Source organism: Ctenopharyngodon idella, chromosome 24 (assembly GCF_019924925.1).
Source record: "Ctenopharyngodon idella isolate HZGC_01 chromosome 24, HZGC01, whole genome shotgun sequence".
NCBI lineage: Eukaryota > Metazoa > Chordata > Actinopteri > Cypriniformes > Xenocyprididae > Ctenopharyngodon > Ctenopharyngodon idella.
The window spans coordinates 18,756,991-18,779,836 of NC_067243.1; the positions used below are offsets into that span (position 1 = coordinate 18,756,991).

Genomic DNA, 22,846 nt, shown 5'->3' on the forward strand with positions numbered 1-22,846 from the left:
CTTAGTGTGAAAAACATTTTAACAGGCCTAAAGAACATTTTTTTTTTTTCACTCTAAAGAACTGTTTATGCAATGGAAAGATTTAATGAATGTTAAAAGTTTGATGCCAATAAAGAACCTTTATTTTTAAGATTTTCTAAGTCCCTTCGCGGCTCAAAATGAAGAGTAGTTTAATTTATAAAAACGAAACTATTTTTTTTTAGTGAAACTAACTTTAAATACAAACTTTACATGACAAAAATTCAAAGTTTTACCTTCCTGTCACTGTTTCCATGACAATATCCTAGTTACCATTGTAAGCACACAAAAACACTAAAGGGCAACTTCCGGCTGGTCTGAACTTTAAATAAATAATTTATCCTTGCGTTAATTAAACCATGAAAACGTTTGAAATGAAGAAAAACAGCAGGGGGGCAAATAATCCCCTCATTAAAATCATCGCTATATAGGGCAGACATTACAGTGAGGCTAGCCGCAGAGCTAACAGTCACACCTGCTCGGATCTGTCCGTGCGTACCGCATACTGTAAATGCCCACCAGCATTTATTACCAAAACATTCATCCGATGCTGTAATCTGCGAATGACTGCATAAATCTCAGCGACAATGGACTGTAGGAGGGAAAAGGACAATGGTGAGTTACTTGATAAAGCGGTGTTTTAAACGTTAGCGCGTGCTAGCAGCTGTAGCTGTCCACACACAGTGGTGCTGATTCACAAAGATACTTCTGGGACTACAATTACATGTATGTTTATTAAATATATTTCGCAGGATATTTAGTTTGTTTGGCAGCCTAATAAATGCAGCCTTGCATTATAATTTCAGTAAAACAGCATGGCGTCTCCTTTAGGGCATTACTCGCTTGTTGCTCCGAATGTGCGCTGAATTTGGGTTCATTAAACACAAGCTTTGGCTTCGTTGATTAAACCAACTGTTGGTTAGCGACAACTTTTAGTGTATCCACATAATCTCGGCTATTATATTTTAGCTCGCAAAACTCTTTCAAGTGGGTGCTGTGTGTGTTGTCGTGGTTGACGTAAAATGGATTAGTATAGCTTTGTATTATAGGCTATCCAAGGTAATTTGGTTAGGTTAAGTAAGATTGTTATATTTATATGATTCTGCACCTTTTTTAGAATACCGGATTAAAGGAAACCAATCCCATAATCATCCCAAGTGTTGTTTTGTTTTAGTGTTATTTATGTGCTATACTACTATATTGAAGTTTTTATTAATATTTTGAATTAGGTTTATTTATTTTCAGCTTTCACTAGTAATGTTTTAGCTGTTTTTTTTAATTAGCTTTTATCATTTTTATTATTATTTTTTAAATATTACTATTTAGGTTTAATTATTTTTATTCCAGTTTTTAGTTCAGTTTTAGTTTTTATTTATTTAAAATCATTTTAGTGTTTCAACTTATTATTTCAGTTAGTTACAAGACATAATTTCTAATTGTCATCTGATATTTATTGCAGCTTTATTTTAATTAACAAAAAAAGTTTTAGGTACGATAGTAACCCTGTTGCATAAAGCATAGTTTGTGAGAAGATACAAATAAAATCATATTTGAGCCTGAGGACAAAATGTTTGTTAGCTAAATCAAATGATTCATAAACAAAGAAAATAATATTTAACAGTATTATTTAAAATATATATTTTTTTAATTCTAAAAAAGGCAGTTTTTTGCATTAGTAAGTAATAATTATAATCATCTTTATCTCTAAACATTTTGGTATATACTAGAGATGCATCGATATATCGGCCAATAATCAATATCGGCCGATAAAAGCAAATTTTCACACTATCGGCCGATAGTCAGGGCCGATATATATTCTGTCAATCAAAAGATGGCAGGAAAATGCACTGAATTTGTGCTTTGTGTAAAGAAAATGCTAAGAAATCAGTTTGATGTTCAATATTAATAGAGATACATTGATACATATAGATACATATAATGTAGATACATTGTGGTATGTCCTCCACACTTAAAAAAAGCAACCAACTAAAAAAGTACATTATTTGCTGTTAAATAAAAAAAATCAAGAAGAAATGACAAATTAAATGTAAAGACACAAAGATGCTGTTATCATATAATGATAAAAGTGTCAGAATGAAAAAAATAATATTTTCAGGACATAACATTAAACCCAAAAGGATCTGCAGCTGTAATCCAGTCTTTGAGAGTTAAAAAAAAAAAAAAAAGCGACACATAAAGGGAGATTAAAATGAATTAATCTTTTGAATCACGTAGAGCCACATTTATAATCTCCCTACAGAAAATACTTAACAGACCAGAAAGAGCTTTAATACTGTTTCTACTTTAAAAAAAAAAATGCTATATAAAATATAATCACACATTTTCTCCTCATATTCCAGAAACAGAATGTGCAAAGATCACCACCGTGCTTCTGAAATCCCGCACTGGGGAGTTCGATTTGGAGTCCATATTGTTTCTTAAACTGAGAAAATTAGGTAAGACTACATTGATGTTGGTGTCTTTGCTAAATACAATCTCACGGTCGCACATAAACACAATATTGCTTGTGTTTTTTTGTGCAGGAATTTATGATCTTGGATGCATAGGAGAGTGTGTAAACCTGGAGAGGCTGGACCTCTCAGGAAATAACATCACAAATCTGGGGCCTCTTTCACCTCTACGAAGACTTCTCGTTCTTAACTTGTCAGCTAATAGAATCTCGAATTTAGGTAATGGTTATTTCAACCTTAAAGGGGCTATATATAGAATTCAGAAACCCTTGTTATTAGCGACACCGGTGGCCGTTAAGTGAACTGCGGCCAGCAACTTAAGCCCAAAGTATACTTTGTTTTTCGTGTACGCGCAGTCGAACGCAAAGCCTTGCAAAGTATACTTCACTTGACGTTCGTGTACACAGACACAGCAATCTCTCGCCATGTGTTATAACCCGTAAACATCTTTTTATTCTTTTATGCTAGAGTTGTACAAATGAGGGTACTTTCTAACCTCTTCACACAATCTCTCGTCTATGTAAGCCTCCATTGTCGCTGTAGCTCGCATGCGTTCCGGTCTGTTCTTTTCAGTTTTTCTTCGACTACCTTGTGAATCGACGCCCCCAGGGCATGTTTGCCACCTTGTGGATAAACTAATTACTGCGACCTGCGCGTACTCTTCTGATGACGAAATTCGCGTCACGCGTACTGTATGCTGACTCTCGCGTATGCGTAAAAAGTGAAGTATACTTTGGGCTTAAGACTGAGAGCGATGTTTAGATGAATATGTAAATAAACAACAAAAATGACAGCGGTGAGAAAACAGCAGTTAAGAAAACATCTGATCATAGCGATGTGAATATGTTTGCAATTCACCAGCATCATGTCAACAGATGAGGTCATTAAATACACTATTATGATGGTTTGATTATATTTGAGACTATATAGATCTGGCTATGTGAGATTATAGTTTGAATTAATCCCTTTTCTTTGCATGAGACATTGACATTACAGAAAAGCTCTTTCGGCATTATCCTGAACATTGTATAAGCATTAATTTCATTGAATGAAAGAACATGCATAAACGTCACATCCTTTTGATTTTCTTAGTAAAAACGTCCTGTCCTTCACATAAAAAAACAGTCTACAGACTTTCATAGACAAACTAGTAAGTCAGGGAAGGTCTTGTTTTTCAGGTTTCATTACAATCTTATAAATTCTTAGATCTTTAATCTGATTACACTGTATATAAAATCAATGCTATCATATCTGACTCTTGGAGTTGACCATGTCTCTTCTCAGAACCCCTTTCCAGCTGTGAAAGTTTACAGAGTTTGAATCTTGCTGGTAATGTGATACTGAGGTAAGCCGCTACTTTTTTAGCTACTCATATTTATCTGCTTTCCTTTCCATCTTTCAATATGACACATATTGTTTTGCATCTACAGTGTTGATAATCTTCATGCACTCAAGATTTTAAGAAAGCTGGAGAGCATCAGACTGAAGGACAACACTTATAATTACACTAATCCAGGTTAGCAGTTTTCTGGCGTTAATTTATTAAATCTTTTTGGCACTCAAACGATTGTTCTTCATTCTTGTTTATTTTGCTATAGTCTGCAAGAATCCATCATACCGAACTCTTATTCTTGAAATGTTCCCAAACTTGAAAGTGTTGGATGGTGAGTTTTCATTTTATTTTGCCAAACACTTTTTTAAAAGTTATTTAGCATACATTTCTTTTATAATATGCTGTACTCAGTCTAGCAAGTTATCATATTCTCTTTTAATGTGTCATTTAAGGTGAAAGGGTGGTGGGACGTGGAAGTGACTTATATCAACTATGCAAAGACATTGATGATACTATTAAAGGTATTAGCTGGAATTTAAATCCTGTTATTTAATAGATTTTAAAAGAAAAACTGCCATTAAAATGAGGCGATGCACTTGTGTATCATTTTTTTTTTTTACTGTGCAGTTTTGTGTATAACGATGATAATATTATGCTTAACACTAAAAAAAACTGAAACGACAAACATTTTTGGGGTCAAACATATTTGATTAATTAGTGCATGTTAACTTTGACAGCCCTAAAAATACAGCCCAATTAATACATTTATTTAGCAAGGACGCATTAAAATGATCAAAAGGGACAGTAAAGATATTTATAATGTTACAAAAGATTTCTATTTCAAATAGAAAAGTCATTATAATGCGAGAATAAACTCATTAAATTTACATTTACATTTACTCATTTGGCAGACGCTTTTATCCAAAGCGACTTACAAGTGAGGAATACAACAAGTGAGTCGTCATGACGAGGCAAATAGACACAAAAAGTGCTCACAATACAAGTCTTAGGTAATGCTCAGAGTATCATAAGCTACAATAGAGAGGGGTTAGAGGAAGTGAAAGGATAGGTATAAATTTATTTTTTTTATTAAGATGAGGTTAAGTGCTCACGAAAGAGATGAGTTTTCAGCTGTCTTTTGAATATTGCCAGGGATTCTGCATTCTGGATAAAGGCAGGAAGATCGTTCCACCAGCAAGGAACAGTGAACGAGAATGTCCTGAAGAGTGATTTCGTGCCTCTCTGTGATGGTACCACAAGCCTTCGCTCCTTTAATGAGCGTAGGCTTCTGGTAGGAGTGTAGACTCGTAAGAGCGAGTGGAAGTAGGAGGGTGCAGAGCCTGTGGCAGATCTGTAAGCAAGCGTCAACGCCTTGAATTTGATGCGAGCAGCAATTGGTAGCCAGTGAAGAGAGATGAAGAGAGGCGTGACATGGGCTCTTTTGGGCTCGTTGAAGACGAGACGTGCTGCAGCGTTCTGAATCATTTGTAGAGGCCTGACTGTGCATGATGGCAGTCCAGCCAGAAGAGCATTGCAGTAATCAAGCCTAGAAATGACCAGGGCCTGGACCAGAAGTTGTGTTGCATGTTCTGTTAGAAAGGGCCTGATTTTCCTGATGTTGTATAGTGCAAATCTGCATGACCGAGTGGTCTTTGCAATGTGGTCTTTGAAGGTCAGTTGGTAATCAAGGATTACTCCAAGATTTCTGGCCAAATTTGATGGGGTAATAGAAGATGTGCCTAGCTGGATGCTGAAATCATGATTTAGAGTCGGATTGGCAGGGAAGACGAGAAGCTCAGTCTTTGCCAGGTTGAGCTGTAGATGATGTTCCTTCATCCATGCCGAGATGTCCGCCAGACAGCTTGAGATTCGTGCAGCTACTGTGGGATCATCTGGTTGGAATGAAAGGAAGAGTTGTGTGTCATCAGCATAGCAATGGTAGGAGAAACCGTGTGCCTGAATGATGGGACCAAGTGATGTAGTGTAAATGGAGAAGAGGAGGGGTCCAAGCACTGAACCCTGAGGAACCCCTGTGATCAGTTGATGAGCTTTGGATACCTCCCCTCTCCAGGCAACCCTGAAAGACCTTCCTGTGAGATAGGATTCAAACCAGAGAAGTGGAGTACCTGTGATGCCAAGTGATGAGAGGGTGGACAGAAGGATCTGATGATTCACCGTGTCAAAGGCAGCAGATAGATCAAGCAGAATGAGAACTGATGATTTGGAACTAGCCTTTTGCAATTCGCAAGGATTCAGTAACCGACAGTAGTGCAGTCTCAGTCGAGTGGCCACTCTTGAAACCAGATTGATTGACGTCCAATTGGTTGCTCTGTGAGAGGAAAGATGACAGCTGGTTGAAAACAACTCGTTCAATTGTTTTTGCTATGAAAAACAATTGAAAAAACAAGAAAAAAGTCTAAACAAAATGTCACTAAATTGAGAATAAAGTCGTTGTCTTTCGAGAAAAAACTCATTTTTTAGAAGTTTAATCTCGCATTATAATAACTTTAATCTCAAAATGGTTTTATTTTATTATTATTACTTGGCCCTAATCCTCTTCCGTACAAAATCTTGCAGACCCCAAGCATTTTTTTCTTTTTCTTTTTTTTTAAAGGGATAGTTCACCCAAAAATGGAAATTTGATGTTTATCTGCTCACCCCCAGGGCATCCAAGATGTAGGTGACTTTGTTTCTTCAGTAGAACACAAATGATGATTTTTAACTCCAACCGTTGCAGTCTGTCAGTCGTATAATGCTTGTCAATGGTAACAAAATCTATGAGAGTAAAAAAAACATGCACACACAAATCCAAATTAAACCTTGCAGCTCGTGACGACACATTGATGTCCTAAGACACGAAACGATTGGTTTGTGCGAGAAACCGAATAGTATTTATATCATTTTTTACCTCTAATACACCATGTCCAACTGCCTTGCGCACGGCATCTGGTGCGTGAGGTGTGTATGCGCTCTGGCGTAGTTTAAACATGGTGCCTGTAGTACAACAGTTGTTATACAAATGGAAGTAAACCACTATAAAACATAGTTTTATTACATCAAAACTTAATTTTATTTTGTTACTTTTCGTAAGGGCAACTTTACAAATAAAAAGGACACATACAAAGATCTTGCTCACATACCTCAGTTGGATGTGGAAAAACCGTAGGCACAGCTGATGGTTTAAGTCGTATGTGATCCTCTCCTGGGTATGTAAAATCATCAGGGGAAAAATTATCGCTGCAGACCCTCAACAACTTTAGTACATTAATGGGTGTGTTGATATCCAGCCGAAGAGCAATCAACCATAACTTCAGCCGAGCAGGCTCAGAAGTTGGGAATACTTGGAAAGTCTCCACTTCCGAATGAGTTCGCGCGAGAGAACGTAATCTTTTAGTTTTAAGTCGGTTTGAACAATCCGGATAAGCACAAGTAAATACCATATTGATTAGCCGTCGTACCTACAACGTTTGTGCACTGTGTAAACAATGAGTGACGTATACGCGCGAGAGATCACTTCCGGCGCTTGCGTTAACTATGGCAGAGCTCGTACACACCTCACGCACCGGATGCCGTGCGCGCGCTCAAGGCAGTTGGACATAGTGGTGTATTAGAGGTAAAAAAATGATATAAATACTGTTCGGTTTCTCGCACAAACTGATCGTTTCGTGTCTTAGGACATCAATGTGTCGTCACGAGCCGCAGGGTTTAATTTGGATTTGTCTGTGCATGTTTTTTTTTACTCTCATAGATTTTGTTACCATTGACATGTATTATACGACTGACAGACTGCAACGGTTGGAGATAAAAATCATCATTTGTGTTCTACTGAAGAAACAAAGTCACCTACATCTTGGATGCCCTGGGGGTAAGCAGATAAACAATTTTCATTTTTGGGTGAACTATCCCTTTAATATATTACTTTTTTTTTTATATAATTTCGATGAATTCCCTTTAAAAATAATTATTTCTCTCTGTTTTGTGTGAGGCTCTGCCTATATATCTATATGTTTAATAACTATTTTTCTCTTTAATTTGTAGCAGGCATGTATAAAAATGGCCAACTGCCTGAGGTGCCAGATACCAAACCTTGGGTGGATGATGGTTTTTGGGAGATAAAGAGATCAAACAATGCCATTGTTGATGAAGCCTATAAACAGTTCAGTGGTATGGACTAAACACATCTACATTAATCATAACCATTTTCTAAAACATCCTTTAAACATAATCAACAGTCACACTTCCAAAGCATTGATTTAATATGCTTTTGATAACCATCTCAACAGATGTTCTTCATGAATGCAGGCTGCTGAATAGTCGAGCAGCACATGTGATCTCACAAAACGAACGGACCTTCAGCCTCAAGAACCAACCAAAGCAGTATGCCGTTTGAATCTGGGAATCCTTCAATCGAATTATGTTTCCATAAGAATGCATCAGTTTTCCACAGCTTTTTCTATGTTTTTTTTTTTTTTTAAATCCATAAGCTTGATGCATCACTGGTGCCAGAATTCCAAAATCCTCCGTGTTGCCTGCAGTGTGAGGGTTTAGTTTTTGTAACTACACCTGAGTTCTTTCTGATTTTCCGCCATTTAGAGCAGTGGATCTCAACCAGAGGGCTGCAACAAACTTCCAAGGGGGCCTCAGATGACTTAAAAGTATTTAAAATAAGCTAAAACAAGATATGGCTTAGTATTTGGTTATTTTTATAACATATATACACAGATGAGCCAAAACATTATGACCACCTGCCTAATATGCTGTTGGTCCACCTCATGGTGCCAAAACAGTGCTGACCCATTGAGGAATGGACCCCTGAAAGTGTCCTGTGGTATCTGGCACCAAGATGTTAGCAGCAGATCCTTCAAGTCCTGTAAGTTGCGAGGTGGAGCTGCCATGGATCAAACTTGTTGGTCCAGCACGTCCCACAGATACTTGATTGGTTTAAGATCTGGAGAATTTGGAGGCCAGAACAACACCTTGAACTCTTCATCATGTTCTTCAAACCATTCCTGAACAATGTGTGCAGTGTGGCAGGGCGCATTATCCTGCTTAAAGAGGCCACTTCCACCAGGGAACACCAGTGTCATGGCTGGTCTGCAACAATGTTTAGGTAGGTGGCACGTGTCAAATTTACGTCCTATATGAATGGCTGGACACAGGGTTTCCCAGCAGAACATTGTCCACAGTATCACACTCCCTCCACTGGCTTGTCGTCGTCCCACAGTGCATCCTGGTGCCATCACTTCCCCAGGTACACATGTACAAGGCCGTCCACGTGATGTAAAAGAAAATGGGACTCAACTGACTAGGCGACCTTCTTCCACTGCTCCAAGGTCCAGATCCGACACTTACATGCCCATTGTGGGTGCTTTCAATTGATTTTGTGTGACTTGTGCCACAGCAGACCGATGATCTGTTGGCTTGAACCAGACGGGATATAGCCTTTGTTTCCCTCATGCATTGATGAGCCTTGGGTGCCCAACACCCTGTCACCAGTTTGTGGACCACTGTTGGTAAATTCTCACCACTGCTGACCAGGGAGAAACACACAAGCCTTGCCATTTCAGAGATACTCTGACCCAGTCGCCTTGCCATAACAATTTGGCCACTGTCAAAGTCACTCAGATCTTTAGTCCTGCCCCTTTCTCCTGCATCCAACATGTAGATTACAAGAACTGATTGTTTGCTTACCATCTAATCTACCCAGACCTTAATATGTGGCCTTGTTAGGAGATGATCAATGATATTCGCTTCACCTGTAACTGGCCATAATGTTTTGCCTCATCAGTGTACATCTTTCTAGTTTTGTTAAGCTCTAAAGCTCTATAGTTTATTGGATAGAAATTTTGAGTGAGGGAAGTTATGGACAATAGGGGGTCTTGAAGTCAAAAAGGTTGAGATCCACTGGTTTAGAGAGACCCATACTGTAGTTACCCCTAATCCAATTTGATCACTGTCTCAGGATGTTCAGAATCAAGACAATTCCTCTTTGCACTCCTAAAACGATGCTGTATTTAACATTGTGCGTTAAATTATGCTTAAAATGCTGCTATTTGTATATTTCGTAATGGTGAAACACTTGTATTGTTTATTAACCACTTCTGATGCTTTCCCATGTTGCTCTTCTTGTTTACAATTTTTAGAGAATGCTTTTTGCCTTTTTATTCTATGCCTAATGTAGACAATTTTTTTTGTAAATTGCTTGTTTCATATGGTAATTATTTTGCTCAAGCAGCTTTTTGTTTTAAACTACATCTAAATTGAATGATATATGATTAGCTTTGCATCTTTGTATTTACATTTTGTTGGATAAAGTACATTCATGCCAAATATCCCTGTGTCTGTTTAATCATTTTACAAGTAATGTAAATAAGCTGAGCAATAAAAAGACTCGGCCTAGTTTCACAGACAGGTCTTAGATTAAGCCAGGACAGGAGTATGACTTAGTGAAATTAAGACATTGAAGTAGCTTTTATAAATGTGCCTTAGCAAAAAATAAAACAATACTGGTGGTGTGCATCTTGAGACAAAACAATGACACTGACATATTTTAAGACAGTTGCTTTCAGTTAAAACAGCTCAAACATGCATTTTGTCTGGGACTAGAACCGGGCATCGGAGTATTTAAATGGTTAAAGTGATGTTTTACTCAAAAACAAACATTCTGTCATCATTTACTCACCCACGTTGTTCCAAACAAAGACTTTCCTTCTTCCATGGCATACAAAAGGACCTGGGGTGCGTTTCCCAAAGCGAACTATGGTCGCAAGTTCCGTCGTTACCAATAGAGTTCAGCGGGACTTACGACCATAGTTAGCTAACGATGCTTTCGGGAAACGCACCCTTAAATGGTGCCCCAATTTTCATTTTTGAGTGAATTATGCCTTTTATACTGCACAAATAAGGTATAAAATACCGTTCTGAACACATTCAAAACATCTCCATCTTGTGGTCTATACATGCATCGGTCTACAGGCACTATTAAACGTAAAAGTTACCCACCTCACGAATTATGTGTCTTTCCTAAAGGTTACTCACTAAAAATGATTTCGTTTTGATCATGAGGAGAGAAAAGTCACGTTGCGCCAATAAATAAATAAATAAATAAATAAATAAATAAATAAAAGGAAAAGAAAAAATCGGGGGAAAATTGTACCATGACATCCAGTGCAGTAGGGGGGAGTGCTACAAAAGCATGTACGTTCAGCATGTCAGACTTCTCAACTTTACAGCTGCATGCAGATCAGCGGGCTTGTACATATGGTTGCCAGGTTTATCTAAATCCCCTATTTTTGCAGTCTGCAATTCTGAAAAGGGCAAATTATGCTATTTGTTATTTTTTCTTTCTTTTGTAATTGTTGGGAACATTTGTGAATTACTACCAAAATTCAAAAAATATAGCTTACACCTTCTAAACTCTGAAAATGTGTCAGATTTTGTATCACTCTTTTTTGAATAAAAAAAAATGCATTTATTCTATTACATAAATTCGAAGTACTTTTGGTCAATTTATATTGATAAAAATAACTGGGATTTTCAAACCAGGGGTGCGCAATTAAGGGAGTGATAGGGGGTCTGTGGAAAAGTAGAGAAACAGCGTAAAAAAAAAATGTAAATAATAATAAGAATAAAATAAATAATAAGAATAAACTAACAAACTAAATTAACAAATAATTTGAATTAAAAAAAGTGATTAAATAAATCGATTAAAAATAATGTATTGTGCAATAATGTAACACAATAAAATATAATGAAATAAATAAAATACAAAAAAATTAGTCTTTATAGATACATGAAAATATACAGCTACACATTTATGTACCAGGATGATCATATTTTAAGGTCCGTGTCATCTAAAAGATTTAAAACCCCTGCCATAAGATAAATCATTGCTTTCTAGTAGTCTAGGTAAAATCTGGCAACCCTAGATACTCATAGTAGAGGATGAGACACTGAGTTATTAGTAGTCGCCAGAGCACGATTAGCACAGGATGGCTGGAAACGCGTGGAGGTCAACGGTAAGGACTATATCATACGACAAACCTCAGATTACAGCAGTCTGTGTTCTGTTATGCCTAATATGACTGTGTACCATGAATGCAAGTATATACTTAATTTACGCTGAAAGAAAGCGTTGCGTTGCTTTAGAGATGCTACAGCGGCCCAGTAACGTACTGCATGCCCTTCACACCGGCACTTACATGTTTAACACATTTAACAGCTCTGTTAACTCATATAGTAGTCTTTTAACACATATAAGTGAAGTTAAGAGAATAATACGACGCGTTCTGATCTGGGTGGATGAATCACGCCTGAGTCAAACGCCACAGATGTTCAACACCTCTGCAGTCATCCCGAGCCACAAATTATTGTGTTTAATAACACAAAGAGTAAATAAACTCAGCTAGAGGGACAGTAAGGTCGGGTTGTGATCATTTAAAACGACATTCTTGCCTTTTCAGCTCATAAAACTTCTCGAGAGATGCGGCGTGCGGATAAGTGACGCGAGCGGGACTCCGGAAGTAAGACGCGCATCTCTCAGTTCATTCAGTTAGCTTTAACGTGTTAGCTTGCAATGGGTCATAGGCATTAAAGATGGCAAATTTGACTTGGACATTAAAATAGTCAGGGTGAGATAGTTTAAAAATGAGTTTAGCTGATTTACACAAGCAAGGAGATCTATTATCGCCAACTAACCAATCAGCTGGTGGATGAAGGTCACCCCGACATGTTGGCTTCATGAATGTAGTAACAAGAGCTGACTTATGTCACGACTAAACTAACCATAGTTTTAGGAGTTTCTCTCATTAACTTAATGTTGATAGTTCTTCTAAAACACAATTAGATAATGATAAGGACATGAGAACATGCAGAAAACCATTTTGTGTCCTTCAGACTGGTGTTTTACATATAATTGTGGCTTCTAATGTAGTTTACTAATACTGGAGGGATGACATATAAAATAGCTGTGCATATGATGGGAGATCTTAGATCTGTAAACCATCATATAATGAATCATCATTTTCAAGTGTTCAAATTTAAGCCACACTTACAATGTATGAATGCCATTGCAAAATATGAAACCCCAAATATGAAACGTCTTCAAGAACAAAAAAAAAAATTATATCTTTTCTCCAAACTAACTTCACTTTTCTTACCAAAAAGGTCTGGTAAGAAGTCACTTGAGGTAGCAAAAACTTACTAATGTCTTAATTTTGAATCTCTATATTTTTAATACAATCTCAGAGGTTTCTGTCCCTCCAAATGCAATGACGATCATACATTTTTGAGTGCGATTCTGAATTAAAATTAATTTTAATATTTTCTGGAGAAAGTGTCCAAATACTTTTTTGTTTTATGGCACTGCTCTCTCACAGTACACATTGCTTTCTCATAAAGAGAATTAATGTCCTCATCAGATCTGCTCTCTTTTTTGAGGGGTTTGTTTCAAAAAATCCTTGTCATTGGTGTTTGACCAGTAGCTTTAAAGTTTTAGGCAGGGTTAGTTCACCCAAAAATGATATTTCTGTCATTAATTACTCACCCTCTTGTAAGACCTTCGTTCATCTTCGGAAAACAAATTAAGATATTTTTGATAAAATCCAAGAGGTATATAACTCGTCCATAGACAGCTATTTAACCGACATTTTCAAGGTCCAGAAAGGTAGTAAAGACATTATTAAAATAGTCCATGAGACTGCAGTCGTTCAACCTTAATGTTATAAAGCGACGAGAATACTTTTTGTGCGCAAAATCAAAACAAAAATAATGACTTTATTCAACAATCTCTTCTCTTCCCTGTCATTACCCTTACGCAGTTAATGCAGTAAGCACAGTGCAGCGCTTCCGTGTTTACGTCAGAATGCCGGCTCGGTATTGGCAAAAGCTGATCACGTGAGCAGCATGACACATGCGTGTGATGCTGATGCAGGAGCCGGCCAATAATGAGTCGGCGTTCTGTCATAAGAACCTGGAAGCGCTGGACGTAAATTATGACAGAATGACACAGAAGAAGATATTGTTGAATAAAGTTATTTTTGTGCGCAAAAACAAAAGAAAAAGTATTCTTGTCGCTTTATAAAATTAAGGTTGAACCACTGCAGTCACGTCGACTTTTTTAACAATGTCTTTACTCTTTAGTACCTTTCTGGACCTCGAAAGTGGTGATTATATTGCTGTCTATTGATGACTCAGATCAGATTTCATCAAAAATATCTTAATTTGTGTTCAGAAGATGAATGAAAGTCTTACGGGTGTGGAACGACATGAGGGTGAGTAATTAATGACAGAATTTTCATTTTTGGGTGAACTAACCCTTTAAACTGAATGTTCATATACTTGAAGTGACAGATTTGTGAAACTACACCCCTCATTTTACACCAGGGATGAGTAATAACGAACAATTAAATCACATAACTAATTGGCAAAGGTTTGCGTTTGTTTATTCTTTTGGCTTCAGGATGGTCCCTGGTGTAACTCACCTTCTGCATGCTTGTCGCCTTAATTGAACTTGCAGCATTGTGTGTTAAAAAAAAACACTTAAAGTTTGCATGCAGAGTTAATGGGATCAGACTAAGTCTGGCTCAGTCTAATTAACTGCTTTAGCTACTGTGTGCCACTGTGAAGATCAGCCAGAGTGACAGTGAGTCGCATTAAACGCAGCCCTTTTTAAAAACGCATGGATAGTTTGCTTGCTTTTTAATATAATGTTTGGGCTTTGTGTATTGTGTAGTATCAGCTTGATTGATTTCTTCCAGTGTTATTGATCTGTTTGTATCTTTAAAATTGTCTCTGCAGGTGTCCCGTGTAATAGGAGCCATAAAGACTCAGACGCCACAGCCCAAAACCTTCTCTAGAGGGGTAAGTTGAATTTAATACACACTGCTGTTAATTTCTTGTGATAACACAAAGTTACAAACTGACTCAAATAACTTTATGGATGAAACTAACCAAGTACTAGTGGTATTACTACTACTATCATCTGCTAAGATGGTACCATTTTTGGACACTTCTCAACACCATGTGTTTTTTTTTTTTTTTATATATATACATGTATCATGGTAATTCCGTGATATTAAAGGGATGGTTCACCCAAAAATGAAAATTCTGCCATCATTTACTCAACCTCAAATTGTTCCAAACCTATATGAATTTCTTTCTTCTGCCGAACATAAAAGAAGATATTTTGAAGAGTATGGGTAACCAAACAGTTGACCGCAGGGTTGCCAGGTTTTCACAACAAAACCTGTCCAATTGCTACTCAAAACTAGCACAAAACTAGCCCAATTGCGTTTCGGGGGGTCTCCTGGTAAAAAAAAATGCGTTCCGGGGGTAAAATCTGCTTGGCGGGGTTCCCCTGGTAAAATTCGCTTTCCAGGGGCTAAATATCATCGCTTCAACCTGCAGACATGGAAAAACAACCCGCGGCAACAGTGTTAAAGTAGCCCAATTCCGCGGGATAATCATGGACTTGGCAACACTGGTTGATAGCTTGGAAAAAAATACTATGGAAGTCAGTGGTGCCCCACAATTGTTTGGTTACCATTTTAATTCAAGTACATTGGATGTAAATAGCGTGGTACACAAATATGGTAAGATTGTAGTACCACTCCAGCTGATAGGGAACGTTCTCAGAACGTTAGCTAATGTTCTGGCAAGGTTCTCTTAAAGTTATGAGCAAATGTTCTTCGAGTAACATTAATAGATAGTTTGGTCAAAGTTTTATTAATATTGTGCTCAAAATGTTTGCACAAACATGTTATTTATGTGTTGTATGGAGTTTTTTTCTGAAACATTTTAGTTAGACATTCATCTAACATTTATTAAATGTTAATACTAGTTATTTCAGAATGTTAGGAAAACATCCAAAAGTAATATTCCAGTAATGTTTGAAGAATGATATTGGAATGTTTCCTAATGTTCACATAACCAAGAAAAACATTTTTAAAAATGGACTGTTAACGTTCAAAGGACATTTAGAAATAACTTTTTCATAACTTAAAGGTGCAATATGTAAGAATTTTGCAGTAAAATATCCAAAAACCACTAGGACAGTGTTATATATTTTGTTCACTTGAGTACTTACAATATCCCAAATGTTTCCAGCTATTTGTAAATCTTGAGAAAATTGCAGTTTTAACCAAGGCTCTAGGACATGTGAGGAGTCCCTGTCAATTGCGTCATATCTGCATTACCCTCGGTTTCCGGTTTTATTTTGTAGAAACCATGGAAACACCAAAGACGCTTTAATATATTACATTTTAATAGACAAGGGAACAACTGTTTTGATATATTTATAGACAGAAAACGAATCATTGTTACATAGCTCAACACGTTTAGTCTTATTGTTTAAATCTAATTTTCTTGATTTTTTTCTTTTTCTTTTTTTTTTGCGAGTACCATGCTTTACCATTCCTCAGAGAAAAACACTATTTTTGTCAAGTTAACATAGCATAATCAGATGCAGCTTTATTTTTAGTAAAAGTAATACAGAGTTTTCTCCATCATACAATATGTTTTAAAATTAATTCCATGCCATTTATCAACACAAGCCATCCAGCATTTATTAATAATATTCTAAAATCGATCTAGTTTACTGCAGTGTGTAACGAGTGTCTCACAGCAGCCGCCGAGCGAACGTTATAACGTTATATAGTAACGTTATAACATTTTCAACACACTCAAATGTATCTAATATGATAAACAGAGCCGTGTTACCTCATACTCATGACCGAAAAAGCGGAAGCTGCGCCGGCGACTGTGGCATAATAAAAGTTCAGCTGCTTGTGACGCGTGTGTTGCGCAATCGCTCCAGCGGCCTCGTTCAGCTCTCACAACACTCAGTCCTGCTCTGCTTCATACTACAATAACGTTAATAATCGCATCCATGAACATGATTTCTGCCCGAGTCCTATCCCGATTATTTTCCACCGGCTGTGAGGTGAAGACGACATGTCTCAAGATTCCGCGCTCAAACTTGGCGTCATCAAGCTACGCCTTTGTTTCGAATAGGCCTCTAGCGACCTCTGGCGGACAAAAAATGTTACATATTGCACCTTTAATGGGAACATTAGCAAAACGTTCTTAGAACAAATTTTGGTTAACTGGGAACGATGTATATGAATGTAGTTTGTGGTCCAGTTTAGTTGGTTATAATGTACATGCTCACTTTTTTTTTTTTTTTTTTTTTTTTTTTTTTTTTTTTACATGAACAGAATTTCAAAAGTTAATGTCATTTAAGATTACATTAATTGTCCCAAACCAGCTTAAAAACAAACAAACAAACAAAAAAAGTTTTAATATGTTAAAACTATTAGGAAAAAGGAATTTGATATCAGGAATTTAAAGTCAACTATATAGTGACCTTAAAGTATGGAAATCTGCACACGTTGGCTAGTAAAACTAATTATGTTCTAAAAAAAAAAAAATCAAACATGTTAAAAATATTAGCAATATAATAAAATGTATATTTTTTTTTTCGTTTAAATCCAATTTTTCTAGTAGTTTTTTTTTTATTTAAAAAACATAAAAAAAAACATCAGGTTAGGGATGGTAAATGGTCAGTTTTACTTGTCCGAAAGGCAAGTATTTTGAAGAGCTTAATGTACTTGGAGTAAGCATGAATCATAAAAGAAGTCTCAAACATTAATTTTGCAGCCTGCAGGAACTATGCAGTTGTGCAAGTTGGAGGCATAATTACTTCAGTCAAGGTTGTTCACTTGAAGGCGGTGGCTTTTTGGCACTAGCAACTGTATACAAAACATACGCTGCAAAATAACTCGATATGGATGCCTTTGTTCTGGAGACATTAGTTATAGCAGCCCGCGGTGTTCAAACTTTTGTAGTGAAATCCTCAAATATACGTAGAAGCCTCAGAAAAATAATGCCAGATACTTGTGATTAATTCTCAGAAATTTTAATCTAGTTTCTGTTTTTTTTGTGCTTTGACAGATTCAAACTGTAACGTTAATTCCTGGAGATGGAATCGGTCCAGAGATATCCACTGCAGTAATGAAGATATTTGAAGCAGCAAAGGTACGTATCTGTTGTTTGACTTTTCAAGAATTCAGCTTAGACTGCAAGTTACAACAAGCGCGTTGAGCAACTATTATGTTTTTAACCCCTTTTGTGCACTGCTTTCAGTCTTAGAGTATTCAGCACATTTGTGTAAATATTTGCCCATGACTTACATAGTGCAGCTGTATTTAAAGTCACAATGAATTCAAAATTGAAAATTCTTCGGTTTTTAATGGAATATTGCAGGATTTATTTTAAATGATTTATCCGGGCACATCATTATTTTTTTTAATTCATGTGATAATCTATAATCAAGAACTTCCCACTCCATCTTGCATTGTCATCTATTCTCTTCTCTGATAACCTGTCACTCACATGAGATCGACCAATAGCAAACTACAACCTTCCAATCAATTCCCAACAGACAAAATCAAGCCCCCCCACCCCCCCACCATTTTTTCTTGTTCGAGAAGCCGTTTCACTCAGATATACAACAATAGGGAAGAAAAGACTATCGCAACTTCCGTTTCATGCTGACTTTAAAGCTACATTATCACCTTTTTTTCCTCAATCAGGCCCCTATTCAGTGGGAAGAGAGAAATGTCACTGCCATCCAAGGTCCCGGAGGCAGATGGATGATCCCTCCTGAGGCAAAAGAGTCGATGGACAAAAACAAAATTGGTTTAAAAGGTAAACTTGTTTGATCTCTCATATCATTTGAATCATTATAGTGTTTACGAAACTCACACAATTTCGATTCAATTTCAGGACCCCTGAAAACGCCGATTGCTGCCGGACACCCGTCCATGAACCTACTGTTAAGGAAGACCTTCGACCTGTATGCCAATGTGCGTCCGTGTGTGTCCATCGAGGGCTATAAGACGCCTTACACCGATGTGGATTTGGTCACCATCAGAGAAAACACAGAAGGAGAGTACAGTGGGATTGAACATGTGGTATGTATGTGTGCCCATCTGTTTTTCAAACTGTTTAACCAGTAACTCAACCAAACCAGAGCTTGCTGTTCTTATTCTTTTGATTTCTGCTGCAGAGATCTGCAGTTGCAGGAAAAAAATATGTGAATCCTTGGACATTTTACATGGATTCCTGCATTAATTGGTCATCAGATTTTGATCTGACCTTTTTAATAAATCACACCAATTCATCCGAATTCGCATACTGTAAAGTAGGTACGACATTTGGTTTGTAACTTGCTTCACAGGCGTTAAAAAAGTATGTTCTATATAGTATCATGTGTAGTACTTTTTCCTGCAACTGTATATACATTTATACCCTTTTAGATCTTTAGGCCCAGAGTACAACAATAGGATGACATTTGACCTTTGGGGTCCTCAGCAGTTGATTGGCTCCCTTCACAAATGCCAAAGGTCATGCTATTATCATCTAATGCTATCTTAACCAGTTTTTCATGCAGTGTTAGCAGGAATTCACTGGGCACAGCTCATATTTCAGTGCTGTTTATTCTTTAGGTAGGTGTCACATGGCTGCTGTAAATCAGTTGTCTCTGGTCCCAGTCCATAGTGTGTCAAAGTGTTATGTGAAATGACCTTCAGGTCGTCACATTTCATTCATGCGATCTTCCCTTTGTCTGTCCATGTTGTTCAAACTATGTACACTACTGTTCAAGAGTTTGTGGTCCGTACAATGTTTCTTTTGAATTAAATTAATACATTTATTTAGTAAGGATGCATTAAATTGATCAAAAGTGACAGTAAAGACTTTTATAATTTGAACTTTCTGTTGGACAAATAATCATTTACTCAACCTAGTGTTGTTCTAATGCCGTATGCCCTTCCTTCTTTTATGGACAACAAAAGGAGAATTTTTTAATAAAAAGTCCTACTCGTACTCATTCATATAATGGCAGTGAACAGCGACCAGCATCAAGCTTTTTTTAAAAAAGATGCAAAAGTATCACTGAATGATCCCATGTGAAACATGTCGTATATTCCAGGTGTTCTGGGGGTATACGATAGGGTTTAGTGAAAAACATACCAAAATTTAATGTATTATACAAAGAAATTCTTGACCTTGGCCGTTGGTTTTCTCTGCACGGCTGCATGACGTGCGTGTTCATGAGACTCTTTTTAAGCGCTGCAGTTTACTCTGTCCCGCCCAGAAAAAGCACACGAGTTGTGAGAAATCAAGATGAACAAAAACGCAACATACGGCATTAGAATAACACCAGGGTGAGTAAATGATCCATTTTAGGGTGAACTGTCCCTTTAAGCAGCACAACTGTTTTCAACATTGATGATAATAATAAGAAATGTTTCTTGAGCAGCAAATCATCATATTAGAATGATTTCTGAAGGGTCATGTGACAATGAAGACTGGAGTAATGATGCTGAAAATTACATTTTAAAATATATTCAAATAGAAAACAGTTATTTTAAATTAAAATATTTCACAATATTACTGCTTTTTACTGTATTTTTGATTGAATAAATGCAGCCTTGGTGAGCATAAGAGACTTCTTTCAAAAAAAGTACCAACCCCAAACATTTGAACAGTAGTGTAAATGTAAAAATCACTTTACTTTTCTCAAATTTTCTCAAAAAACCCAAACTTTTGAATGGTAGTGTGTATGATGTGGTTGTGTACATAAAACCTCGAGTTGTCTTCTAGATCAAGTCCACCGTATGAAACTTACTGTGAAAAACTTAAATCTGAGTTTGTATAGCAGTCATCATATCTTGCCCCTTTGTATGAACTAACCCTACTCTTGGTTTTGTCAAGTGGTTTGAACAAACCCTAACCACAATATTAAATTTGCTTTATTTTCACTATGAATCAGATTGTGGATGGAGTCGTACAGAGTATTAAACTGATCACAGAGGATGCCAGCAGACGCATTGCTGAGTATGCATTTGAGTACGCCCGAAATAACCAAAGAACCAGTGTCACGGCTGTTCACAAAGCCAACATCATGTGAGTTTCTCCTTGCCAAGAAAACTGCTATGATGAATTTCTATATAACAGGAGTTTTTACTGGTAACAAATGTCTTATTGAATCTAAAATGGTTGTAATATATAAACATGCTGAATTCAGTGATGTCTTCTAGGCGAATGTCTGATGGTCTGTTTCTGCGAAAGTGCAGAGAGGTTGCTGAGAATTTCAAGGACGTGAAATTCACAGAAATGTATCTGGATACAGTCTGCCTCAATGTATGTATACAAGACAACTTCATTCATTAGGCCTTTTCTACACATCTCACATCTGTGAAATGTTTTGATGTGCTTTTGACATTTTGTTTATATTAATTTGGGTCATTGACGAATAAAGTTTTTAAAAGTGTAAAAAACATAATGGAGATATAATTAATTTTGAAGTTTTATTAAGTGTTAACAATGAGATTGTGGTTTTTATAATTAACACTGCTTTTGTCATTTTTTTACAAGATGGACAAAATTTGTCACCAAAAAAGTCATTTGGTTTAACCAAAATTTCGGTTTTACCGAATGACGATATTTTAAAAAAGAAAAAATGCTAACAGGCTGTTATCTAGCTAGCAAAAGAACAATCAAACATTTTATATTTAGTACAAGTTTTTTAAATATTACAATATTTTCATTTTCAATTACAGAAAAATTCAGAGTAATTAAATTACAGTAAATAATTACTTGGTAATGCATTACCCCCAACACTGTCCAGAAGTCAATTTATTTTCATAAAATCATCACCATCTTTGCATTGTGATTATCCACTAGATGGTGCAAGATCCCTCTCACTTTGATGTGCTGGTAATGCCTAATCTATATGGCGACATCTTGAGGTGAGTGTATAAAGCATCATATAATAATATTAAATTTCATTTGATTATCTTTAAAAAGTCTCACCATCCTTTGATTTGTCTTTCAGTGATCTGTGTGCCGGATTGATTGGAGGCCTTGGAGTCACTCCTAGCGGGAACATCGGAGCCAATGGTGTTGCCATATTTGAATCAGTATGTGCTGGATGCTGCAATAGCTTTACAATGGAGTAATCAATTAGTATCATTCCATTTATCATAATTCTTGTTTTTTTGTGTACGTTAGGTACACGGAACTGCCCCTGATATCGCAGGCAAAGATATGGCAAACCCTACCGCCCTTTTGCTGAGTGCCGTCATGATGCTGCGTCACATGGGACTGCACAGTTACGCTAAAAAGATTGAGACTGCCTGCTACGACACCATACGGGACAAAAAGGTAGGATCAGTTATTAGTGATCTCGGGGCATGAATATGAATTTGGCATCCAGCATCAAGACAGATCTTGATACTTACATCTGTTTATATGTTTCTATATATTCCAGGTTCTGACCAAAGACCTTGGTGGAAATTCTAAGTGCTCAGAGTTCACAGATGACATCTGCCGAAGAGTGCAGGACATGGAATGAGACTTTTCTAAAGTCTATGTTTGGATATCATGCCTAAAGAACTGACAGTCAAAAAAAACATGAAATTAATCTTCGTATCATTCTGATATCTGCGCACAATTCTACTAAGTGTCTGCATTTTTGTTTCTACAGAACCACAAAGCACTGTCTTAAATTCTTGTTCTACGGTGACTGTATTTGTGAGCTGTTTTAATCTGTCAAAAAGGAACTACATAATCTAAGATAAACCGTATTTATTGACTGGACATTTTCTCTGGTTTAATATAGACAATTTGCCTTTCTGTCACATGACAGGGATAATCTTGTCAAAGTATTAGGGGCTGAAATACATTTTTCTTTTTTGCTTTGCTTTAGTGTGTGTTAAATCCGTTAACGTGAATAGATGTTTCACCGTTTTATGCTTGAGCTTTAACATTAGCTATGAACTTTGCATTATGGTTAACAAGTAATATAATTCAAACAACTGTTGACCTTTGCTTTGTCAATTGTGAAATGACTGTACTATCAAGACGTGACTGTAGTTGGAATATATACATCTATTTTTATGGGCAACCTATGTCTTTATGTCAGTACTTTTTATACGATCATTATAACACTACATAAAGA

At 36.7% G+C, this 22,846-nt stretch overlaps 3 protein-coding genes across 10 annotated transcripts in view; 2 read left to right on the forward strand and 1 right to left on the reverse strand.

The window, feature by feature from the left end:
* Positions 1–11,015, reverse strand: part of cib2 (calcium and integrin binding family member 2) — a 41,695-nt gene extending 30,680 nt beyond the window's left edge. For 2 of the 6 annotated variants that reach the window (XM_051883826.1, XM_051883823.1), the window contains exon 1: positions 10,505–10,802. In XM_051883826.1, coding sequence (XP_051739786.1) covers positions 10,505–10,545 — 41 coding nt within the window. In that variant the 5' untranslated portion in view covers positions 10,546–10,802. The other 4 variants (XM_051883821.1, XM_051883820.1, XM_051883828.1 and 1 more) reach the window with 4 other exon arrangements.
* lrrc61 (leucine rich repeat containing 61) lies at positions 306–10,304 on the forward strand. 2 transcript variants are annotated; one of them, XM_051883830.1, is made up of 9 exons: positions 306–633; positions 2,379–2,474; positions 2,562–2,708; positions 3,774–3,834; positions 3,920–4,005; positions 4,088–4,153; positions 4,275–4,343; positions 7,864–7,986; positions 8,106–10,304. In XM_051883830.1, the coding sequence occupies exons 1-9, from the start codon at positions 606–608 to the stop codon at positions 8,210–8,212; spliced, it is 783 nt and encodes a 260-aa protein (XP_051739790.1). In that variant the 5' UTR covers positions 306–605; the 3' UTR covers positions 8,213–10,304. The 2 variants fall into 2 exon arrangements, with proteins under 2 accessions (XP_051739790.1, XP_051739789.1); XM_051883829.1 differs by having other exon boundaries at positions 309–633; positions 7,861–7,986.
* A 720-nt stretch (positions 11,016–11,735) lies between the features above and the next one.
* idh3a (isocitrate dehydrogenase (NAD(+)) 3 catalytic subunit alpha) lies at positions 11,736–22,792 on the forward strand. Of its 2 annotated transcripts, XM_051883818.1 has the most exons (12): positions 11,769–11,840; positions 12,285–12,344; positions 14,620–14,682; positions 17,773–17,856; positions 18,414–18,528; positions 18,607–18,794; positions 20,657–20,790; positions 20,925–21,027; positions 21,571–21,635; positions 21,722–21,806; positions 21,898–22,050; positions 22,157–22,792. In XM_051883818.1, the coding sequence occupies exons 1-12, from the start codon at positions 11,814–11,816 to the stop codon at positions 22,238–22,240; spliced, it is 1,161 nt and encodes a 386-aa protein (XP_051739778.1). In that variant the 5' UTR covers positions 11,769–11,813; the 3' UTR covers positions 22,241–22,792. The 2 variants fall into 2 exon arrangements, with proteins under 2 accessions (XP_051739779.1, XP_051739778.1); XM_051883819.1 differs by lacking the exon at positions 12,285–12,344 and having other exon boundaries at positions 11,736–11,840.
* The last annotated feature ends 54 nt before the right edge of the window (positions 22,793–22,846 follow it).